Here is a 24253-nt window from a genome sequence, read left to right as displayed (position 1 = left end):
TAATAAGAAATAGATTTTTGGGTCCCTCCCTGGTTGGTGCTCGGGGCATTCTGTGTCGCCACGGGCACAGCGCCGCTCACACCACGGCTTGGGTCACGAATGCGCCACAGCCTCTCGAGAGACGTGGGTCCTCGGAGCCTCTTTAGTACCGGAGCTCAGGCCGCAGGCGACTCCGCGGAGGTGGAAAAACAGAACCTCTGGAATGGATGGACGCTTCCCGAGCAGCTTTGCTAATTTGCAGCAGCTGGACAATGCTCCTCTTTAACACCTGTCGGCATAATCTTCACATCATTTCACACTGGTGGCAGGGACTCAGCTCTGAATTCTGTATAGAAAAAGCACCTGGATCCCAGTCTTTCAATGGCTTCGAGACAACCAGAAATGCCTGCCCTTGAGCCTAGGGGGCCTCTAGGCAAGATGTCCCTGCCCATCGGGACGTACCACTGGGCATTCAGCTATGATGATGCCCTGGAGGACCCTACGCCCATGATTCCTCCTCCATCAGACATGGACAGCATCCCCTGGAAGCCAGTGATTCCAGAGTGCAAGTATAAGCACCTGGCCAAGGTGGAGGAAGGAGAGGCCAGTGTCTCGTCCCATGCCCTGCCATCGGCCACTGACGGTGTGGACAAGGTCCCCGTGGTGAAGGCTAAAGCTACCCATGTCATCATGAGGTCTCTGATCACAAAACAGACCCAGGAGAGTATTCAGCGTTTTGAGCACCAGGCAGGGCTGAGAGATGCTGGCTACACACCCCACAAGGGCCTCACCACCGAGGAGCCCAAGTACCCTCGAGTGGCAGAAGCACTCCACAAAGTAAAGCTCCAGAGTGGAGAGATAACAAAAGAGGAGAAGCAGCCAGCCTCCACCCAGTCCACCCCAAGCAGTAACTCCCACTCTTCCCCTAAGCAGAAGCCCAGAGGCTGGTTCACTTCTGGTTCTTCCACAGCCTTACCTGGCCCCAATCTTAGCACCATGGATTCTGGAAGCGGGGAAAAAGACAGAAGCTCGGCAGATAAATGGAGCCTCTTTGGACCAAGATCCCTCCAGAAGTCTGATTCCGGAGGTTCTGCCATCCAGGCCTACAAAGGAGCCCAGAAGCCTTCTCCAGTGGAACTGATCTGCATGCAGGCCACCCGAATGGCCGAGGATCCAGCAGTGTTCAAGCCACCCAAAATGGACATCCCAGTGACAGAAGGGAAGAAACAGCTGCTGCGGGCCCACAATCTCAAACCGTAGGACTTGAATGTTCTCACACCCACTGGTTTCTAGAGCTCTTTCTGTTCCAGGGACTCTGGATAGAGGGTGTCTTGAGCCCAGCTCCCCTTTACCTTGGCTCTGACATAGGAAAAGTTTTGTTTTGTCTTTTAAAATTTCTCTCAAACTGAGGCTAGAGCTGGAGACATAACTGATTTTTGAGAAACATTAGTGCAAAGTTTGTCCTTGTGCAGAAGAAGCCATTTTGTACTGCTTTAGTTTAAAGTTAGACTAAACCTCAGCAGTGATGTATGGAGACCTCATTACCTATTTTTGTATCTTTACTCTACCCAAGAACTTTGGTCATTACTTACTAGGTAAATAATGTTTGTGTTGTTCCAAAACCAAGGCTTCTTGATTCCTTTACCACTATCCATGTGTGCATGGACAAATCATGGCGTAGTGGCGTTCACTGACTAGTTTAGACAACTTTAGCCCTCTTGGCTATGCTGGCACTGTGTGCTCCAGCCTCGTCAGTTATGGGGACCCAGGATCTGTTTGAGATATGGGTATAGTTAAGAGCCAGCCTTGGCAGGGATCCCCTCTGTTTTCTGCTGAAACCTTGCTTTTTGGTAGACCTCATGGATCTCCTTGCTTTTTGGTAGACCTCATGGATCACTTTGTCCTGCAGCCAGTTCTTACTGTAGTATCTCTTGGGCCAGTGCTGTTGGAGGGATGCTTCTCTTTTGTGTGTCACAGAACAAACACTAGCCTTACATATCCTTTGTTGCACTTTAAAGTGAGATTAATTTAACTCCCTTTTGGTTGAAAACTTCCTAAGGGAGAAAATTCAGTCTACTGGTTTGGTATAGATAAATGGATGTTAACCTTTCTTAAAGGAGGCAGCAACTGCAGTTTGAGTATAGTCTTGCGGTTCATATGAAACTAGTGTCACCTTATTTTGAGTTTCTTGTTCAAGCCAGGGCCTGAAAATTTTTTTCCTGGGAGGTGGAAGAATTAAAAAATTTTCTGTATGCAATCATTTTCCCCCCAAATGAGCCTCATACCTTTATAAACACGTACCTCACTGAGGAAAGGAACTAGGGAAACCACCTTTTTGTTTCTCCTCACTGTGTACATGTTCAATCATTGTCTTGAAAACTGTCTCAAATTCCTGCTGTCCTTTGCTTTGGACAGTATGGTGTCTACACAAGGAGCTGAGCTGATCTTCCCACAGAGATGCCCTGGAGTCTAAAATGATCAGAGCAATTAATCGATTTGTGTCTTCTGTTATGCTTGTTTCTCTTAACTTGTTTTGGCAACAAAAATCCTTACTACTTTCTCAAAAAAAAAATAAATAAATAAATATATTTTTGGTCTTAGTCCCTGTTTCTAACACAGAGCTCCTAAAACTCTCAGAATTTCCTAAAGGTGTTTTGTTATGTAAATGAGGTGACTTGTGCAAAGCACCTAAAGATGGGGCCTGGTTGCCAGGGGAACCAACCATATGATTAGAGCCTAGGAACTTTCAGCCTCACCACCCCAGGAGGGGAGAAGGGCTGGAGATTAAGTTCAGTCATCAATGGCCAATGATTTAATCAACCATGCCTAGGTAATTAAGCCTCCATAAAACCCCAAAAGGACAGGGTTGGGAGAGCTACTGGGTTGGTGAACACGTACAGATTTGGGGAGAGTGGCCCTCAGTGAGGGCATGGAAGCTTCTCACCCTTTCCCCTTTCCTTGCCCTATTCATCTCTTCCATCAGGCTCTTCTTGAGTTATATCCTTATAAAATAAACAGGTAATCTAGTAAGTAAAATGTTTCCCTGAGTTCTGTGCTGCTCTAGTACATTAATCAAACTCAAGCAGGAGGTCACTGGAACCTATATAAGGCAACTGCTAACAGCTGTAAAACAGGAAATCAACAGTAACACAATAATAGAGGGGACTTTAACACCTCACTTACATCAATGGACAGATCAACCAAAATGAAAATAAATGAGGAAACAGAAGCTTTAAATGACACAATAGATCAGATAGATTTAATTGATATTTATAGGACATTCCATCCAAAAACATCAGATTACACTTTCTTCCCACGTGCGCATGGAACATTCTCCAGGATAGATCACATTTTGGGTCACAAATTGAGCCACAGTAAATTTAAGAAAATTGAAATCATATCAAGCACCTTTTCTGACCACAATGCTATAAGATTAGAAATGAATTACAGGGGAAAAAAACGTAAAAAACACAAACACATGGAGGCTAAACACTACGCTACTAAATAGCCAAGAGATCACCGAAGAAATCAAAGAGGAATTCAAAAAATACCTAGAGGCAAATGACAATGAAAACAAAACAATCCAAAACTTATGGGATGCAGCAAAAGCAGTTCTAAGAGGGAAGTTTATAGCTATACAAGCCTACCTCAAGAAACAAGAAAAATCTCAAATAAACAATCTAACCTTACACCTAAAGGAAATAGAGAAAGAAGAAAAAACAAAACCCAAATTTAGCAGAAGGAAAGAAATCATAAAGATCAGAGCAGAAATAAATGAAATAGAAACAAAGAAAACAATAGCAAAGATCAATAAAACTAAAAGCTGGTTCTTTGGGAAGATAAACAAAATTGATAAACCATTAGCCAGACCCATCAAGAAAAACAGGGGGAGGACTCAAATCAATAAAATTAGAAATGAAAAAGGAGAAGTTACAACAGACACTGCAGAAATACAAAGCATCCTAAGAGACTACTGCAAGCAACTCTATGCCAATAAAATGGACAACCTCGATGAAATGGACAAATTCTTAGAAAGGTATAAACTTCCAAGACTGAACCAGGAAGAAATAGAAAATATGAACAGGCCAATCACAAGTAATGAAATTGAAACTGTGATTAAAAATCTTCCAACAAACAAAAGTCCAGGACCAGATGGCTTCACAGGTGAATTCTATTAAACATTTAGGGAAGAGCTAACACCCATCCTTCTCAAACTCTTCCAAAAAATTGCAGAGGAAGTAACACTCCCAAACTCATTCTATGAGGCCAGCATCACCCTGATACCAAAACCAGACAAAGATACTACAAGAAAAGAAAATTACAGACCAATATCACTGATGAATATAGATGCAAAAATCCTCAACAAAATACTAGCAAACAGAATCCAACAGCACATTAAAAGGATCATACACCATGATCAAGTGGAATTTATCCCAGGGATGCAAGGATTCTTCAATATATGCAAATGAATCAATGTGATACACCATATTAACAAATTGAAGAATAAAAACCATATGATCATCTCAATAGATGCAGAAAAAGCTTTTGACAAAATTCAACACCGATTTATGATAAAAAACTCTCCAGAAAGTGGGCATAGAGGGAACCTACCTCAACATAATAAAGGCCATATATGACAAACCCACAGCAAACATCATTCTCAATGGTGAAAAACTGAAAGCATTTCCTCTAAGATCAAGAACAAGACAAGGATGTCCACTCTCACCGCTATTATTCAACACAGTTTTGGAAGTCCTACCCTCAGCAATCAGAGAGGAAAAAGAAATAAAAGGGATACAATTTGGAAAAGAAGAAGTAAAACTGTCACTGTTTGCAGATGACATGATATTTTACATAGAGAATCCTAAAGATGCCACCAGAATACTAGAGCTAATCAATGAATCTGGTAAAGTTTCAGGATACAAAATTAATGCACAGGAATCTCGTGCATTCCTATACACTAATGATGAAAAATCTGAAAGAGAAATTAAGGAAATACTCCCATTTACCATTGCAACAAAAAGAATAAAATACCTAGGAATAAACCTACCTAGGGAGACAAAAGACCTGTCTGCAGAAAGCTATAAGACACTGATGAAAGAAATTAAAGATGATACCAACAGATGGAGAGATAAACCATGTTCTTGGATTGGAAGAATCAATATTATGAAAATGACTATACTCCGCTAAGCAATCTACAGATTCAATGCAATCCTTGTCAAATTACCAATGGCATTCTTTATGGAACTAGAACAAAAAATCTTAAAATTTCTGTGGAAACACAAATGACCCTGAATAGCCAAAGCAGTCTTGAGGGAAAAAAACGGAGCTGGAAGAATCAGACTCCTTGACTTCAGACTATACTACAAACCTACAGTAATCAAGACAATATGGTACTGGCACAGAAATACAGATTAATGGAACAAGATAGAAAGCCCAGAGATAAACCCACACACCTATGGTCAACTAATCTATGACAAAGGAGGCAAGGATATACAATGGAGAAAAGACAGTCTTCAATAAGTGGTGCTGGGAAAACTGGACAGCTACATGTAAAAGAATGAAATTAGAACACTCCCTAACACCATGCACAAAAATAAACTCAAAATGGAGTAGAGACCTAAATGTAAGTTTGGACACTATAAAACTCTTAGAGGAAAACATAGGAAGAACACTTTTTTTTAATTTATTTTTTGCTGTACGCAGGCCTCTCACTGCTGTGGCCTCTCCCATTGTGGAGCACAGGCTCCGGACGCACAGCCCCAGCGGCCATGGCTCACGGGTCCAGCCGTTCCGTGGCACGCAGGATCCTCCCGGACCGGAGCACGAACCTGCGGCCCCTGCATCAGCAGGCGGACCCCCAACCACTGCGCCACCAGGGAAGCCCCCAGGAAGAACACTTTTTGACATAAATCACATCAAGATCTTTTTTTGATTCACCACCTAGAGTAATGGAAATAAAAACATAAACAAACAAATGGGACCTAAAGAAACTGAAAAGCTTTTGCACAGCAAAGGAAACCATAAACAGGACGAAAAGACAACCCTCAGAATGGGAGAAAATATGTGCAAACGAATCAACGGACAAAGGATTAATCTCCAAAATATATAAACAGCTCATGCAGCTCAATATTAAAAAAAACCAAACAACCCAATCCAAAAATGGGCAGAAGACCTAAATAGACATTTCTCCAAAGAAGATATACAAATGGCCAAGAAGCACATGAAAAGCTGCTCAACATCACTAATTATTAGAGAAATGCAAATCAAAACTACAATGAGGTATCACCTCACACCAGTTAGAATGGGCATCATCAGGAAATCTACAAACAACAAATGCTGGAGAGGGTGTGGAGAAAATGGAACCCCCTTGCACTGTTGGTGGGAATGTAAATTGATACAGCCACTATGGAGAACAGCATGGATGTTCCTTAAAAATCTAAAAATGGAATTACCATATGATCCAGCAATCCCACTACTGGGCATATACCCAGAGAAAACCATAATTCAAAAAGACACATGCACCCCAATGTTCACTGCAGCACTGTTTACAATAGCCAGGTCATGGAAGCAACCTAAATGCCCATCGACAGATGAATGGATAAAGAAGATGTGGTACATATATACAATGGAATATTACTCAGCCATAAAATGGAATGAAATTGGGTCATTTATTGAGACGTGGATGGATCCAGAGACTCTCATACAGAGTGAAGTAAGTCAGAAAGAGAAAAACAAATATCGTATATTAACGCATATATGTGGAACCTAGAAAAATGGTACAGATGAACGGGTTTGCAGGGCAGAAATTGAGACACAGATGTAGAGAACAAACGTATGGCCACCAAGGGGGGAAAGCTGCGGGGGGCTGGGGGGGTATTGTGATGAATTGGGCAATTGGGATTGACATGTATACACTAATATGTATAAAATTGATGACTAATAAGAACCTGCTGTATAAAAAAAAAAGTAAATAGTATTCAAATGATATTATATGAAATTACTATAATTTAATACTATAATTATAACATCACATTAGATTATAATTAAAGCACTGGGACAGTGCCTAGCCCATGTTTGTTAAATAATAAAACATATAAATATGCAAAATGTGAACTTTTGTAAATGCACAGACACGAATCTATTTGTTGTACTATGTTATCCAAACAGCTCTATGAAATTTTATTCAGTTAGATTACATTCCAATGCAAGAACTACAAGTACACTCAGAGCCTCAGCACATTTATTAGCTGTGAGACTTGATGAAAAAAATGAAATTTCTCTAGAACATATCAGGATTTGAGAACAACAGGGAACTATGCCATCCATGGACATTGGAACATTTTTGAAGCCCTTTGCTACTGATGTGACTATTGTTTTATCTATAGTAGAAGCTCTACCAAAAATATCCCAGCCCATTTGAGCTGCAGGCTCAAAGTTCTGCCTTCATTCCCACATGGTGGGTTTGACATATCCCCAGGGATATCTGCCGTAAGTAAGAATAAGAAGGTTCTAGCATGTTTGTGAACATGCAAATTCTTAGACCTCCCCTCATGGAAATTTCGTTCCAGTCGGCCGGAGGTTGAGCCGAGGAATCTGCATTTTAACATACATCAATTTCCGACATAGGTGGTCTAATGCCTACTGATTAAGAGTCACTGGACTAGAGGATCCTCCACTCAGTTTGGGATGAGCCCTCAGGTTCATGCGTGTACTCACAGTGTGGCTGTCACAGGCTTTCCAGCTGAGTCTAAAGTGTTTGAGGTTTTCCTGGATTCTCGAATTGCTGGAGCATTGCTTAAATGGAACGAAGTCTACGTATGATAAATCCCAAGGATGGGGCTTCCCTGGTGGCGCAGTGGTTGAGAGTCCGCCTGCCGATGCAGGGGACACGGGTTTGTGCCCCGGTCCGGGAGGACCCTACATGCCGCGGAGCGGCTAGGCCCGTGAGCCATGGCCGCTGAGCCTGCGCGTCCGGAGCCTGTGCTCCGCAACAGGAGAGGCCGCAACAGTTGAGAGGCCCGCGTACCGCAAAAAAATAAAAAACCAAGAAAATCCCAAGGATATATCTGCATGAGTCTGGCCTTTACAACAGGAGTGCTGAAGTTCTATTCCAATAAGAATTTGCTTCCTTTTATTTGCTCTGGGCTGTTCTCAAAATGAAGCTGTGAACTGGAAGAATTTGGTCTTTGTATCCTACCTCTTATGCCTTCATCACTTCTAGCTTCAATATCCAAACAACATGTGGGAAACTGGAGCTTCTTGGCTCCTGAGGATCACCAACTGAGGCACCCAACCAAAGCAGCCTAACCCTTCTTCCCCTGCTCTGTATCTTTCCCTGTCTCCTCCATCAAAATGCACTTCATCCATTTCCCATCTGGTCAGGATCCTAGCTAGCATCAGCACCGTGACAAAACTTTGATGTGATACAGCAAAATGAACTAACAGACTAATATTTTATTTGGAAGCCCAACTAGGGCTAAGAGAAGGAGATTTTCTCTTGGGTCTCACACATTGCAAAATAAAGTTAATGAATAAAGTTAAAATGATGGTGCCAGGTGATGTGGGCATGCAAAGATGTTCCTTCCTCCACTTTTTTGTTAGAGAGAATAAGAACGTACTCAGTTTATCAGAAATCTACTACCTTTTGTTGACAATTCAACCAGGTCATAGAAAGTCTTAGCCAACTAATAGGGTTTGGAATTCAACATGGCAAAACCTAGACCTTAAGAGGTTTCAATTTTTGGAAGGAAAATTCAGAATAATTTATTAGAATACAAAATATAATAAAAATTAAAAATAGGGGTCATATACCCAAAATATTGTTTGGTTAAAATGAGGTTCCACCGCACTGTTCAAACCTAAGACCAACTATTGTAGCATTAGAACAGACACAATAGCCAAGCAAAATTCTCAGAGGAAAACAGAGGAAACCAGTTCTCCCATAAAAGCTTTAAAAAGGCAGTAGAGACTTACTATATTTTAGACCATTTTTGATGATCTCACAGTATCCAACATGATTAACACTTAAATATATCATGAAATAGTAGTACTTTAGGGTAAGATAAAGGGGAGGAGAGGAATATCCCATAATTTACTGATATTTTTGCATTGTTAGAATCATTCAAACTTTGGCTCTGTCCTTGGATTCAGACATATCTAGAGGCCTTTGGCTTCTTAGTAGTAAACCATTTACCCATAACTTTCAAACTTCATGGTTACACTTAACATTTAAGCCTTAATGGATGCTAATGGGTTACTTTTTTTAAGGTAGCGTGTTATTTTACAGGGGATTTTTATATACAAGGCCTTACAAATTTCAGGGAATGACTCAAAGTTAGAAACAGCATGCACTATAATAAGATAGGAAGAAAGATATCAGGAGGGAGGTAAGTAGTCTTGCAACCTCTAAAATAAACAATCCTATGTTGTCACCTACAGTCTCCAATGTATAGGAAAAAACCTTGCTGATTATAGGGCTTCCCACATGGTCCAATTCCAGCAACAATCTCTAAGGGGAAGAGTAGAAATATGGTTCATATTAAAAAAGATCTATCAGGCAATAAAGCAAAATTCCAGCTCATATGGGCAGAACTCTTAATAACATCTATAACTTTAGGACAATTCATTTTGCTTCGCCTTGGACTGAGCTGCAGGTTTCTGAGGAGATCTTGTTAGCTTTGGAGAGTAGGAGAAGAAATACAGGCAGTCCTCTATAGAAACTCACTTTCAGGATGAAGAAAGGTCCTGGGAAGTCGATGTGTCTGAACTGTATATTTTCGATACATGAGCGTATACCTGGGGCTCAAAACTGACACAATGGTAGTAATAAGTGGTCCTAGCTGCCATTGACTTATAGCCAACCACTGCACTCAGTTCTTCACTGTGTGACTGCAGTAGGGTTCTGCATCTCTCTCAGCTTTTGCTTCCACATCTGTACAGTGGATATAGTAATAATCCATATCTCTCAGGCTATGGTGAAGAAGAAATGACACCACAAGTAAAAACACTTGATAAATGCTCAAGCACTACACAGTTCTTCCGTAATCATGATACAAAATCAGATGCTTTTCTCTTCTATGCATATGTTTTCGTAAATGAATAATTGGTCCCACCCAAAGAGAGACAGCTTTAAGAACCACATTCTAACACTCTTTAAGAGAGGCCTATTTACAACCTGATTGTTTGAGCTTCTGATAAACATAATTGGCTGAATCATAAAACATGTTTTAGAGATTTGTGAGAAATTTCAGTGCAGTTGAGTAAGGGGATGGCTGGAGAGCCAGAGCCCCTGGCTGTCTGTCTGCAGAAGAACAGCTGCTGAGTGGCTAATTCCACAACCTTGGCCCTCTCTCCTGGTGTTCTGAACCATACTGACCTTGTGTGCCCTGGTGGCAGACATCCTGTCGTCACTTCACAGATAACATCTCAGTCGAAGGTCATTTTCTCAGGGAAAAGTGAACCATTGACCCCATTCAGACTAAGTTAGACCCTTCTGTTACATTCTCATAGTATTCTGTATTTTCTTTCTAGCACCTAGCAGAGTGGATGAATAACATTGATAAATGGGATTCTTTGATTAATGCCTGCCTCTTCTGGAGTATAAGCTCATTAGGGTGCAAAGTATGAATGCTGACCTCCTCATTATAGCAACCCAGAACCTAGCTCATGGTCTGACACACAGTGGGCGCTAAATAAATGTTTCATTCTTTAATGAAGAGTGAGGACTTGAAGCCAAATCCTCTGATGCCAAAGCCAGGGTTCACTTTACTAACAAAGAAATGGCTCTAAGTATTACCTGGGGAGCCCAGTAAAATACAGATTCCCAACTATTCCAACCCCATAGAATTAGAAACTCCCAGGGCCAGAGGACTCTTTATTTTCTGGTTGCAGCCAGTCATAGACCAGCTATACGAACCACTGCACTACACCCACATGTGCATCAGCTTAACAAACAGTATACTTACAGAGGATCCAGAATCCTGGTATTTTCAGTTCCTACCCTCTGCTCAACGTTCGAAGGGAACACCGTCCAATCTGCCTCATATTGTGTCAGGGAAGTGGATGAAACTCAAAAGCAGTTCCCATGTCTTCACATAGAACACACACTGTAATCCTTCCCATAACTAAATCAAATGCATTTTAAAAAGCAAAACTTTAAAGCATATTGATAAGTCAAAGAAGCCAGCCTGCAAAGGATACATACCATATAATTCCAACTATGTGACATTTTGGAAAAGGAAAAACTATAAATAGTAAGATGACCTGTGGCTGCCCAAGGCTTGGGGGAGGGACGGAGTGATGAACAGGTAAAGCACAGGGAATTTTTAGGATGGTGAAATTGTTCTGTTTGAAACTGTAATGGTGGATACACGACATCACACATTTGTCAAAACCGAGAGAACTGTGCAACACAAAAAGGGAGCCCTAATAGAAACTACAGACTTTGGTTAATAATAACATATCAATATTGGTTCATTGATTGTAACCAAGGAACCATCTGGAAGCAAGATATTAATAATAGGGGAAATAATGGGGAAAATGGGAAGCTGGGTGAGTGTATGGAACTCTAAGTACTATCTGCTCAGTTACACTATAAATCTAAAACTGTATTTTTTCAAAAGCATAAAAAATAAAACATACCCCCAAAATGACAGTGGGAGTAGAGTGCCACAGCTTCATCACACTCTCATTTACTCAGTGCTTACTGCATGGGGAGCACCAAGCTGAGAATTTTCAAACATCACCTCATTTAACCCCAACAATGCTGCTCTGTGGCAGCTAATACCAATATCCTCACACTCCCTTGAAGGTTAGGGAACCGAAAGCAGGTGCTGTTAAGTCCTTGCCCAAAAGAACATAGCCAGCCAGTGTCACTAGGTTTCAAACTCAGGGCCAGGTTGCCCCAAACCCCATACGTTTACCCACTGTGGGAACCTGCTTCGATTTATTTACTTGTAGTTGCTTTGGCCTATGCACAAACAAGTGGTTTACTATGAAGTTTAATCCATAACTGTAAGTCAAAATGATTAGGGTATTATAACACAGGGTCAGATGAAAAGATTCTCACCATGAAGCAATGCCTGCAGATAAGCCTGGGACACACACACACAGAGGAAAACAAACACTGCCCTCCAGGAGTATATGGGATGGTGGAAAAGCAGGGCTTATGAGCAACAGCATAATGAAATCAGGTTTCAAATGTTGAAATAATTTTCTAGGTCCAAGATGGAGACACTCCTGCCCAGGGTCCCCTATCAGGGAACTTTAACTTAGATAACCTTTGCATCCCTATAAATGCTCCCGTTGACCAGAAATACAGAATATCTGGTCAGCCAATCCCCAAACGAGGTTGACTATGTGGCCCCAGCCAATCGGATAATTTCTATTTTTCTCTGCCTTGTTCTTTATTCTTTATCCTGGAAAAGCTTCCTGCCTTCAGTCCCATTCTGTAGTTCTCTGAAAGGAGTAGTAAATAAAGTTGATGTCACCTAAATTGTCTTCTTTAATCATTTTTTACCACGAATAAACCAATCACGGTAACGTTGATGTATGAACTGAAATGACAACGTTTTGCTTTAAAACCAAACTATTTTTTTAATAACAATGACAATAAAAAGGCCATAAAAAAGAGAGAGAGACTAGGAACCACCACATTGAAAGAGACTTAAGGGCCATATCAGCCTCGTGCAATGTGTGAGTCTCATGGATCTTTATTCAGACAAACCGACTATGGAGAAATTAGTAAATTTTGAACACAGATTGAACATTATATGATGCGAAGGAATTAAGTTTTAGGTGTAGTAATTTTATTAGAATTAGGTCTTTTAAAAAAATATATATCAAAACTATTAAAGATAAACCTCATGGAGATGAAGTATTATATCTGGGATTTGCTTCTAAACAATTTGAGAATGGGTGGAGAGTGGGTACAGGTCAAATGAAATTAGCTGTTGAGTGATAATTGTATAATTGTTGGAGAGAACAGTGGGTACATGGAGTTCATTATACTCCTCTCTCTTTGAAAATGTTTGAAATTTTCCATTATGAACATATTTTTTAAAAGTTTATTATCCAGCATTAGTTCTAGCACTTATCTAACCATGTACATTGCTCTCATTCAATAAATATGAACATTAATTATAAAAATAATAATTGTAACACATGAGGTCCATATACAAGCATTTTCACTCTGATTGTTTTAATAAATCATGCTCTACAGTTTCTGTTAACGTTTTCAGGAAACAGCTCCACATCAATCTTTTTTTTTTTTTTTTTTGGTTGCGTTGGGTGTTGGTTGCTGCACGTGGGCTTTCTTTAGTTGCAGCCAGCGGGGGCTACTCTTCATTGCAGTGTGCGGGCTTCTCATTGCGGTGGCTTCTCTTGTTGTGGAGCACGGGCTCTAGGTGCGCAGGCTTCAGTAGCTGTGGCATGCGGGCTCAGTAGTCGTGGCTCACGGGCTCTAGACAGCAGGCTCAGTAGTTGTGGCATGCAAGCTCAGTAGTTGTGGAACACAGGCTTAGTTGCTCTGCAGCATGTGGGGTCTTCCCAGACCAGGGATCAAAACCACGTCCCCTGCATTGGCAGGCGGATTCTTAACCACTGTGCCACCAGGGAAGCCCACCCACATCAATCTTCACTGTTTCTGTTGTGTCTCTGTCCTGGGTCTCTCACTGTTCATTTCCCTCAGGAGCCTGTGGCCAAAAAGGGCATCCCTGGCAGAAGGAAGAAGTTGAAGGAGCACTGTTACCTACTGATGTCTTTCCCTCAAGTGGAGGCCAGGATGCACTCTCAGGGCTGCTTGTGGCTGCTCTGAATATAGTAACAGGTCTCCTTCATCCCTGGGCATCACACACTGCCACAGACACCCACGTCTGGATCCAGGTGACCCAGAGCATCTTAGAATCTGCATCATTCCCCCCCACACCTGGGGTTTGGATTAGTTCTTCACTTAAGATACTTCGGAAGGACCATTCCAAGGACTCTGAGTGAATCATAGAAGATGTATAAAGGAAAATGAGGTTCTACCTCCTTCCCAAATGGTACAGGACAAGCCCTTGGTTAGCCACAGGGAGACATTAGCCGGAAGGCTGATGCCAAACAGGAGGACATAGTAGTGAAACAGGAGGGAAGGGGGCAGGGCACAACCTTTAAAAGAATGACATAGCCATAGTACATGATGAAAACTAGTGAGAACCAACTAGGTCCAAGATGGCAGAAGACTCAACTTCCAGTAGACCTTGAGCCTCATTATATGCTCATTGTAATACATTAGCATGCTAAATGACACACCCAACAGTGCCATGACAGTTCTGAAGCCAACCATAAAAGGTCAAAAAGTGGGCGGTGGCCCAATTCCTGGAAATCCCCACCCCTTCCCCAAATAGTTGGACTAATCGTCCCACTCATTAGCACATAAAAGTTAACCATGCCACATTTCGAAGCCTCTGGCCTCTTGCTTCTTGCCTTTCAAGATGGCCCACACTCTGTGGAGTGTGTTTCCCTCTAAATAAATCTGATTCTTACCTATCACTTTGTCTCCAAATTCTTTCGTGACAAAGAAAGAACCTTAAATTCACTGGCAACAGTAGGGATTCCATTTCCCCAGCAACAAAAGTATAAGCCTGAGTCATGAAGTACCTTCATGAAATCTAACTTCAGGGGCTGGCACATTATTTTGTTGCAGAAGTTTCTTTGACAGTATGTGGGATGATCACGGCAGTCTGAATCCCACACCATGGGCGTCCTAGGATTATAAAGTTTAGTTTTGTGTTATGTTACATATAGAGCATATGAATAACTATGCAGCACATTCTGATTGCAGAGGAAGCAAGAGGTGAAAATATTTACCTGCTACCCTCTTCCCCCCAAGGAGTCCCTCACTCCGAGGAAGAAAAATTTCACAGACAAGTTAAGTGAACGTTTCAACTTTGGTTGACTTATTCAGCCAGCTGTTAAGGCATTCTTTTTAAACTCTTGTCATTTACTTGTGCAGTTTTGGCTTTTGGTATTCAAAACATTCCAAAAGCCTGCATTCATTTTCCTTTCCAGAAGTTCTTAAAGGTGTCTGGGGAATTTCACTAAGCCCAGTGAATTAAAATTCTAAAGGTCAGGAAGTGTATCACTGTGTACTTAAACAGTGACCCTGTGTGGTACAAAAGTGAAAGATTGATTATGCAAATTGGCAAGTGCATATTATCTGAGATGCTGTTGCAGAATATTGAACTGAATTCCAGGAGGGACAGAGGAGCTCATCCCAGCCTGTCCATTCACAAACTGATGTTAGGTAAATTATGAAATTCCTTTGAGCCTCTGTTAAGAGAATGGATGCAGATTAGATGAGGGTCACTCAAAATCTCAGATTCAGTGAAATGCTTATTAACCTAACAATCCTTCAATTTACAATGATTTGGGTTTCTCTGGTATGATGAGTTTGAAACATGATAATAACACCCCAAGAGGCTGCCTCAAACCAAAACTCCAATATGGTATTCCACGCAACAGGAACTTTCTCTGAAAAATGGCCATTTGCACAGAAGACTCCCTTTCTGAGGGTACGTTCATCCAGGATAGCAAATTGTAATAAGGAAGAACAAATCTGACACCATATTAGATCTGTTTCTTTTACATTAATCTTTGTATTTTATTGCTTTTGCTTCAAGTTAAGAATGTTGCCTATAGCCTGAAATACATAGGATCACCGATTCTCAAGGCTCTGACCTTTAAGGGTGTAACACTTTTCCATTCATATAGAGATAAAAAGTTGCAGAACAGAGACTAACATTTGTCTTGTTGGAGGTTTACAGGAACATCATGACCTGACCTACCTGGACAGCTGCAAGGACAAAGGATTCTGATACCAAGAAGTTTGCACCAACCAACCAGGCCCCTCCCTCACCTAGCCTTTAAAAATGCTCTGCTGAAACCCTTCAAAGCATTCAGGGGTTTGGGGGCATGAGCCACCCGTTCTCCTTGCATGGGCTGCAATAAACCTTTCTCTGCTCCAAACTCCGACATTTTGGTTTGTTTGATCTCACTGTGTGTCAGGCACATGAACTTCTGTTTGGTAACGAAATCACAGATCAGATGTTGCTTAATGAACTTAGGATCAGAACATATGACATTGTGCTTCTGAAAACCTGTTTCCTGCAAACAAAAATAGCTTGTAAGATTTCAGCCATTACAGAAATATATCCATTTAGATACTCAGTATTAACCATGACAATCACAGCATTCTCTCTTCTGATGAATTCTAGAGAAATGCTTTTAATGCTCATTTTCCACTCCATAGAGCCAGTGATCCTACAATTACAACTTTATCTCACCTCTCTAATAAATGATTACATAACGACTTCTCTTACACTCTCTGCTTTCTCTTCCTTGTAGCAGACACTTGGCCACATCGCCTGGCCCACCAGATTTCAGCACAGCAGTGCAGGACAATACCGTGCAAGTGACCAGCATCCATTTCAAGCCACACTGTGGCACCTCTCAGATTTGGGGCTTTCTCTGATGTCACACAAGGCAGCACAGCCCACAACTCCCCCCCACTAAGCACAGCTTGGAAGTGCATAGAGCAAATGAGCCTCTAGGGGCAGCCCTCAACCAACAGGAGACAGGAATTAATGGAGGCAGCCTCCCTGTCCTTCGCTGGAACATCTCTAAGGTGAATTCTTAAAGGGCTCCGACAGAATTGATCACCAACTGTCCACAGAGGTGGCCAGTCCAATAACTCACCATTTCCCCACTTCACGTCTCACTCTCCCACTCCCTCACCTCCGCCTCCTGGGATTAACTCCCAAGTAAACTATGTGTACCCACATATTTGTCTCATGCTCTGCTTTCAGGGAGACTTTCAGGGAGACTCTAAGTCTGTTTTCATGGTCCCCTTATCTAGGATGATGACCATCAAAATATACTTCTTCCTTTTGTCTAATACACCAGGTTTGTTGAAGGAGATAAATGTCTGCCAGGCTGCTGAGGCCAATACAGTTCTCCCATGACAGAGAATTTTAACACATATTGGCTGAAAGAGTTACAGTGGTTGGTCCACTTTATGGAGTCTCTAAATCATTGTTCCTCATTTTCGTTGTCTTAGAATATATGCTAGCTGACTTGGAATCAGCTGTGCGTTCTGAATAAAGACTTAACACCTCCCCTTATGTTAATACTCTTAGACTTATTGCTTAGAGCTGATTTGGGGAAAGAGTAGGTATATTGTCCTTGAAATTAAACTTTCTTTCAAAGCAAGGCAATGACTTTTTGAAGTGAACATTTTTGAAACTTTTTAGAGCTTACAGTAACTAAACATTAAGAGTAAATATATTTGCATTTATTAAATATGAAAACAAATTTACAGTTGCAACCAAAATTCTCTCAACAGTTCTTAAGATAATTTTATTTATTACTTTGCTTTCATTTGGACTTTTCCTTATAATGAATTGTTTTACCTTTAAAGAAATGACTTTTTACAAAATACTAATAATGCCTTGCATTTGCCCGGCACTTTCTTGAATTATTTTATTTGAGGCTCAGAAAAAACTTTGTAAGATAATGATAATACTCAGTTTTACAAATAAGGAAACAGACCACATTGCTAATAAGAAGCAGTGTCAGCATTCAAATCCAGGTCTTCCAGCTCCAAGTTCAATAATAAGCCATTTGTCTCATAAGTATTAACGCTTCCATGAAGAATGCCTAAAAATCACTTCCTAGGGCTTCCCTGGTGGCGCAGTGGCTGACAGTCCGCCTGCCGATGCAGGGGACACGGGTTCGTGCCCCGGTTCGGGAAGATCCCACATGCCGCGGAGCAGCTGGGCCCGTGAGCCATGGCCGCTGAGCCTGTGCATCCGGAGCCTGTGCTCCGCAGCGGGAGAGGCCACAACAGTGAGAGGTCCGCGAACAGCAAAAAAAAAAAAAAAAAAAAATCACTTCCTAGCATTCCACAGAGTGAAACAGAAGCACATTTCTCAGCAATGGTATTCCAAAAGTAAGACAAAAAGTGAAGTCTCTCCTTCACAGAATGAAGGACAGAAACAAGTAACTACATCAGGTCATCAAGAAGAGACACTGGTCACCTCCTAGGTGTTCAGACTCCAGGAAAGATAGTTTCATTGAGCATGCAACCCTGATAAATCCAGCCACCTGACAAAACACAAGAGCTGTAAAGGGCTCATTCTGGTTTATCAAATCAATGATCCATAAAGTCAAAACTCTCTCCAAAGGAGAACTTGACATGACGGACAGCAACAATTCTGTAGGGGCCGTTAGGGTTTATCACATTAAAGGCATTCTGTTCTGATTGACTAGAACAAATCTTAGAGATAGGCTGATACTCAGGAAAGAAGTGACCACTGATCAAGGACATGAAATGGTAGGGTGTTAACACTGGGACCCTGGACAAATGACCCCTGTGGTTCCACCTGGACACCCCATGACCTGCTTCTGTGTGACGACGCTAACTTTGTTATGTTCTTGTCTTACTAGCAGTTATATTTTGAGGAATTGGGTCCCCATCCCTCACATAAAATGTGTTTGGTACTCTGTGACCTAGAAAATTTAAAAATAAAGACTTAAATGACTTAACACGTCCAAAAAAATATTATTTAAGAGCATTAACATTGATGGTACAGAAAAGTAGGTCCTTTGCAATCACAAAATCCAGAACCATTTCTCAGCAACAAAGAAATGAAAAAGTAACCATTGCAAAGGGTAAAAAAGTATGATTAAGTGAATCTTGACTTAAGGAAGGGAACTAGGTCCTAAAGCTTTGTCTGTGGCAGAAATTGTATTGGTCACTCACCTCCATCAACTTTAAGCTATCAATCAAGGCTTTCTTCTCCAAGGTGCTGCAATTAACTTTGTGAGCAAAGCTTAGTCTTCTTAGTCTTTGTCCAGCACTCTTTTTATAAACTAATACCAAAAAAACTCACCAAACTTTCCAGAAATATACTCCATCCTTCTCCTTTAATAATATACTGAGTCACTTAAATATTTTAGAAGTTTAACATTTAATTTTAAAATCTAATGAGTTGTTTTCCCTTTCTCTTCCTTTCCTTCTTGAACAATTTAATCATAAATCCAGTAAGTAGGGCATAGGGTTCAGCAAAGTAGGCAAACAGGCCAGCAGGGATTGGGGTGTGGAGAGCTGAATGGCCCAGCTCAGGATGCCAGAAACTGAAGTGAGTGAGAAGGACATTTGTGTAGAAACACTACCCAGAGTAGAGAGTCATAGCCTAGAAGAGTGAAGAAGCATCTTCATGGAAGGGTGATCTGGCATGGGGTGTCAGAGGCCAAGGAGAGAGAGGAGAGCTTCCATGCAGAGCAGGGAATAGCAGGGTCAATAGAAGCCTGGTTATGTAGTGATCAAATAAGTATACATATTCAGTGTAATTGGAGCCGTTCACTGTCAGAGAAGGAAGATACAAATACTGAAATGGAAAAATTAGAAAGCACTCAATGAACAAATTTAATTAGACTCAGCTATTATCTGTCCCTCTACCCACTGCTAAGGAGAAGTTGAGGAAAATCATTCAGTAGAATATAGGTCTATTTAGATTCATAGTATTGCAAAATGAGATGTTAGACTTGTTTTGCCCCCTCTGGATTATTTCCATACAGATTTGACTGACTTACATCAAATCAAAAGGAAGAAGGAGAGAATTTTATGGTTGAAGAAAATACAACCTCTTTCCTTTGTACAAGATTTAAACGTATATATATTTTTAAATAATTTGATTCGGTAATCAAATTTCTCTGGTAGCATTTGCCTCATTATACCAGTGATTGATAAGTGGTGAAAATAAAGTTGCAGATTGTCATTCCAGCTTGCCAAGTCTGAGATGGATGTTCCAGAATGGTGTTTCCTCTCCTAAATACTGTTGTTTCGGCCCATGTGTGATTACAGTTCACTATTTTTCCAACTGGTTTTGCTTAAGCAATTACAATTATCTGGCACATGTTCTTCTGTCATAGGAAGCAGTGGCAGGCATGAAAGTGGACTGGAAGAGAGTCGAGAGCAGACTCTGGAACAATCTAACCATGACTTTGGATAAATCACTTAAGCTCAGCATGTCTCAGTTTCCACTTCTATAAAATTAGAATATCAAGCAAGACAATTTCTAATGTTCCTTTCAACTTGTCTTCTTCATTTTCATTCAAGATATTGTCTTAATTAAATTGCAAACAACCACTTAAATTTTTAAAAATTTTCTCACAGTTTTCTGTTGTGGTTTTTCGTGGATTTTTGTTTATCATAGGGCCTCAGACATGTTAACAAATTATCAGTATCTTGTCTTAAATTTGTAGAAACTTTTTACAATATTGCAGAAATCATTCACAATATGCAAACTTGTTATTTTGGTGTTGTCTCAATTTATAGTTTCAATTTTGCACCTGCTAAGAAAATGTATTCTTATTAGGAGTGATAAAAGCCTGCCCAATTTCAGCCATCTCTCTGTGTTTGCTTTCTGATATACACACCTGAGGACCAACCCCAGTAATATGAGGCATGTTAAAAATTTAAGCTATTTATAGGATACCAATCAATCAGTAAACATAGTAGAAATATATGTATTGTAGAAGCAGTGAATGAAATCTATAAAATATAGAATATCTCTAAAACATACCTTTGCTACTTCAAGATACCCCTAAATAAAACCTTATCAAAGTTTTTTTTATAAATTAACAATTTACTTAGAAATTCATTTTCTTAGATATTTACTTAGAAATTCATTTTCTTAGAAATTAACAATCTACGTACTGATTTAGAAAAATGACCTTCGAATCAGGTTATAACTATTTGAATTTTTAATCTTTCTTTATGTATATAATTTATGTCCATTGTTTCATTATGTGAATTCATTATGTGAATTATTTACAGAATATAAGCTTTTAACAATGTGGTGAAATGAACAGAAGGTTGCTAAGTAATGTAATTTATTCCTTATAAGTTAACTTTCTCAGAGATTGAATGTTAAAAATGAAGAGCTCTTTGTAACATCAGATAAAATATTGCTTTTCTTTTAACTAGGTACTACTCTTATATTGAGAATCCACTTGCTTCCAATGGATTTTTAAAAATCCAACAACCCATAAATCCCAAGAGGCTCTATGAGAATTAAGTTGACACAGGCACAAACACACTAGTAAGATTCCATCAATAAAGGTAACTTATATTAAGAATCTGTTTACACACTAAATTAAGGCACAATAGTGTGTGAGTTCTCATGCAGTATGGTTTTATAAAAAGAAAGTCATTTATGGAAATTCAAAGTACTTGGTTCCCAAAGTCCAAGTTTTATTTACATATTTCTATTCTAAAAATAAGATACAAAATCCTTATAATCATTAAGAGAAAGATAACACTCTTCCATTAACAGATGAAAGAGCCATCATAAATAATTTTCTTTAAAGTACTTGGGAAATTTAGCCCCATCAATCCATCTCCAGAGTTAGTCAAAACATTCATCAAACTATAACAAGCTATTTAGCAAAATAGAACAAACTCCTGTTCTTTAGAAGGTTACATTCTAGCTACATATTCAGAATCCTAACTGCATACTAACTGTTAAGATATTTAATTTACTTAAATAAAATCCTCAAAGTTGTGACAAACCAGATACAATGAAAAGATATCTACAAATACTAGTTGCTGTGATTACTGAAATACTGATGGATTAGGGACAGAATAGGATAAATAAATTAACACACTAAATTCTAATGCATGACACAAGATGGCCCGATCTCTCACAAGTGGGGATTCTTGGGTCCAAAAATCTTGAAGAATTTTACAACTTGGATGCCAATACTCAGCATAAGATTCCCAGAGGTATAAGTAGCATTTTCATTTTCTCTGGGAAATACAGTTAAGACACAGAATATTTAATGAACACTATTCACCATTAAATTATCATAATTGTAGGGTTGGGGCTTTTTAGGGGCACAGGGAGAGAGATCCATTTTTCCCTATGAGAATTTTGGAATGTGAATTAACTGAAGAGTTTAAGGCAATTGGGAAAAGCTTAGACATGGTTAAATATTTGAAAGCCCTAGGAAACCACACAAATGTAGAACGAGGCTGTAAACTCCAGAAATCATTTGCAAAAAGCATGGAAGTCAGACCAGGAATGAGTACAATACAGCAAACTTGGCTTGGGAGGTCATTTCTGCCTTTTCATGTCTGTAACCACAGCAACGAGCACAGAACCACAGCAACGAGCACAGAACCCCAGCACAGAAGAGGTGCTCTCTAAATACTGGTTCAATCAATCAATGAATGATCCTCAATCTCAAATCTATCATCTTTTTCTTTTGAAAAATAAGAACAGAACTTCTTGTCCAGTGCCTGGCTCAGCATTCAGCATTTCCCTTTCTGCTCATTTCCCAGTATCATGCTTTTCTGGACTTACATAAACTCCTCTGGCCATACTGGCCACCCAAGCACAACACCATCGGGGAGATGTGTATTCCATCCCTGATCATTTAGGGTCAAAAGGATTGCTTCAATTTCCTTGCCCTTTGGGAAACCAATTTAAAACACTTGTAATCTTCGTCCTCTCCAAACCAACAGTTTTTAGTCAATCTTTAATAAAATGTGTTAAAAGATTGTTTTTGAGTGATTCATAATACTAATGAATTAATCAATCCCATTATCACATATCTTTCTGTACATGTCAAACCGGATGTAGCTGACAAGGTTATGGCCATTAAATACAGGTTCATGGACATACACATTTGTTCTCGACAGGAGTCATCTATGGCTAACCTTTGACTTTCTATGCTTCTATTAATTGAATGTCAATAATTGCATACAATTTTCACATTACTCTGTCATTGCATGTCAAAATTTCCAAACATCAATGCATATTTTTATATATTTAAATGGATATCCTTTATTACTTTGTAATTGTCCTTTTTCTGAAAAGGGTTTGTATCACTTTATTTTAACATTTTTCAATAGTTATCCTACTTTGGGACTAGTGAGCGTTTTTACATAGTCTTCGTTTGAGTTTCCAAGAAGCTGAGCCTGAGATAAGGATCCTTATGTTACTGATTCTTTGAGGGAGTGTTTCAGAAGAAACTTGTAAGGAAGTGAAGGAAGCAGGCTAGGACATAGGGGGAAAGCAAAGCAAAGATGTGGTTTCAGCTGAAGTCTAGTCTCAGCCTGATCCCATAGTTTTGGAACAAGAGTGACACCACAAACATTGTCCCACCTTGAGGCAAAGGAGCTGGACGTTCATATTTCCTTATCGGTCAAGTGGGTGTGTGCTGCTCCTGGTTGGGGGTGAAGGCTGTTTCCCTCCAGGCAACGTCCGGGAAGGTGGGTCCCATCTATGGAGGTCAATTCTTTATCAAATGGAGCAGCTGTGGCTTTTAGCAGCTAACACACATAGTAGCTGGGTGTGGGCATGCAAGCCTCCCAGAGGGTTTTTTCCTGATATTTAATTTGACCCCCCCCCAAAAAAAAAAGAACTTCCTATGGCTTGGTGGTTGTTTTATTGTCTTAGTAATACATACATGAACTATGTTTTCAATATGTAGACATTTTACTGAATAAAATTGCAGTGATTTGGTAGCCCACCACTGGACAACTAAAAAATTACAAAGCGGATGAAAACAGAAAGCTTAAATGGTGCTTGTAATAAAACTTTAAATTCCAAATGCAGCCTATCCTAGGAATTCAGTGCTGGAAATTGCATTCCATGAATAATAGCTACTGTGGAAATTTCATTAGATTATGCAAATTTTTATTTCATAAAAGAAAAAAATTTAAATGACTCAAATTTTTATGTCACAAATGGTAGTAATTCCAGAAGCTTCTGTGCCACGTAAGTCAACGGCAGATTTACCAGCACAGGTGGTAGTTTTCCTTTCACCAGGGTAAGGTCTCCCTTCATTAATGGCAATGGACCCACTTTAGCAATGGCCCTTCCCAAGGAGCAATATATGATCTTAGAGCAACTTGGGAACCATAGACTTTAGTTACTTAATTGACACCTGTTCTCTAATAGCACAGTGTGTCTCCATTTCTTCTTTCTATGCCCCTTACATATAATGTCTTGCAGGTTTCATCATGCCTTCTTCCCTGTTCATTTTCCATGTCATAGATTGCTTGTTCCTCTTTCACAGGATTGACTATTAAAGAAGCAAGACTAGACTACCTCTCAGGTGGACCAACTGGATGGAAGAATTGGCAACAGCCCTTCTCCTTCCTTCTTGTGCTTCTGTGCATTTACAGCCTGTGTTTGGGGACAGTTACATATGGGCACCAAGG

General features: G+C 40.1%; 1 protein-coding gene across 1 annotated transcript; it reads left to right on the top strand.

The window, feature by feature from the left end:
* The first annotated feature begins 274 nt into the window (after positions 1-274).
* On the top strand, positions 275-1266 carry LOC132520686 (putative monooxygenase p33MONOX). The gene has a single exon (XM_060149410.1). It carries the CDS (start codon positions 361-363, stop codon positions 1237-1239), a length of 879 nt encoding a protein of 292 aa, XP_060005393.1. The 5' UTR covers positions 275-360; the 3' UTR covers positions 1240-1266.
* The last annotated feature ends 22987 nt before the right edge of the window (positions 1267-24253 follow it).

This window comes from Lagenorhynchus albirostris, chromosome 5 (genome assembly GCF_949774975.1).
Source record: "Lagenorhynchus albirostris chromosome 5, mLagAlb1.1, whole genome shotgun sequence".
Lineage (NCBI taxonomy): Eukaryota > Metazoa > Chordata > Mammalia > Artiodactyla > Delphinidae > Lagenorhynchus > Lagenorhynchus albirostris.
Note: the sequence above shows the minus strand (reverse complement) of the source record. Positions and strands in the feature narration are given on the sequence as shown.

What these genes read in the sequence shown, in the direction of transcription:
- LOC132520686 (XM_060149410.1), top strand. Translation starts at nt 361, where the DNA reads ATGGCTTCGAGACAACCAGAAATGCCTGCCCTTGAGCCTAGGGGGCCT.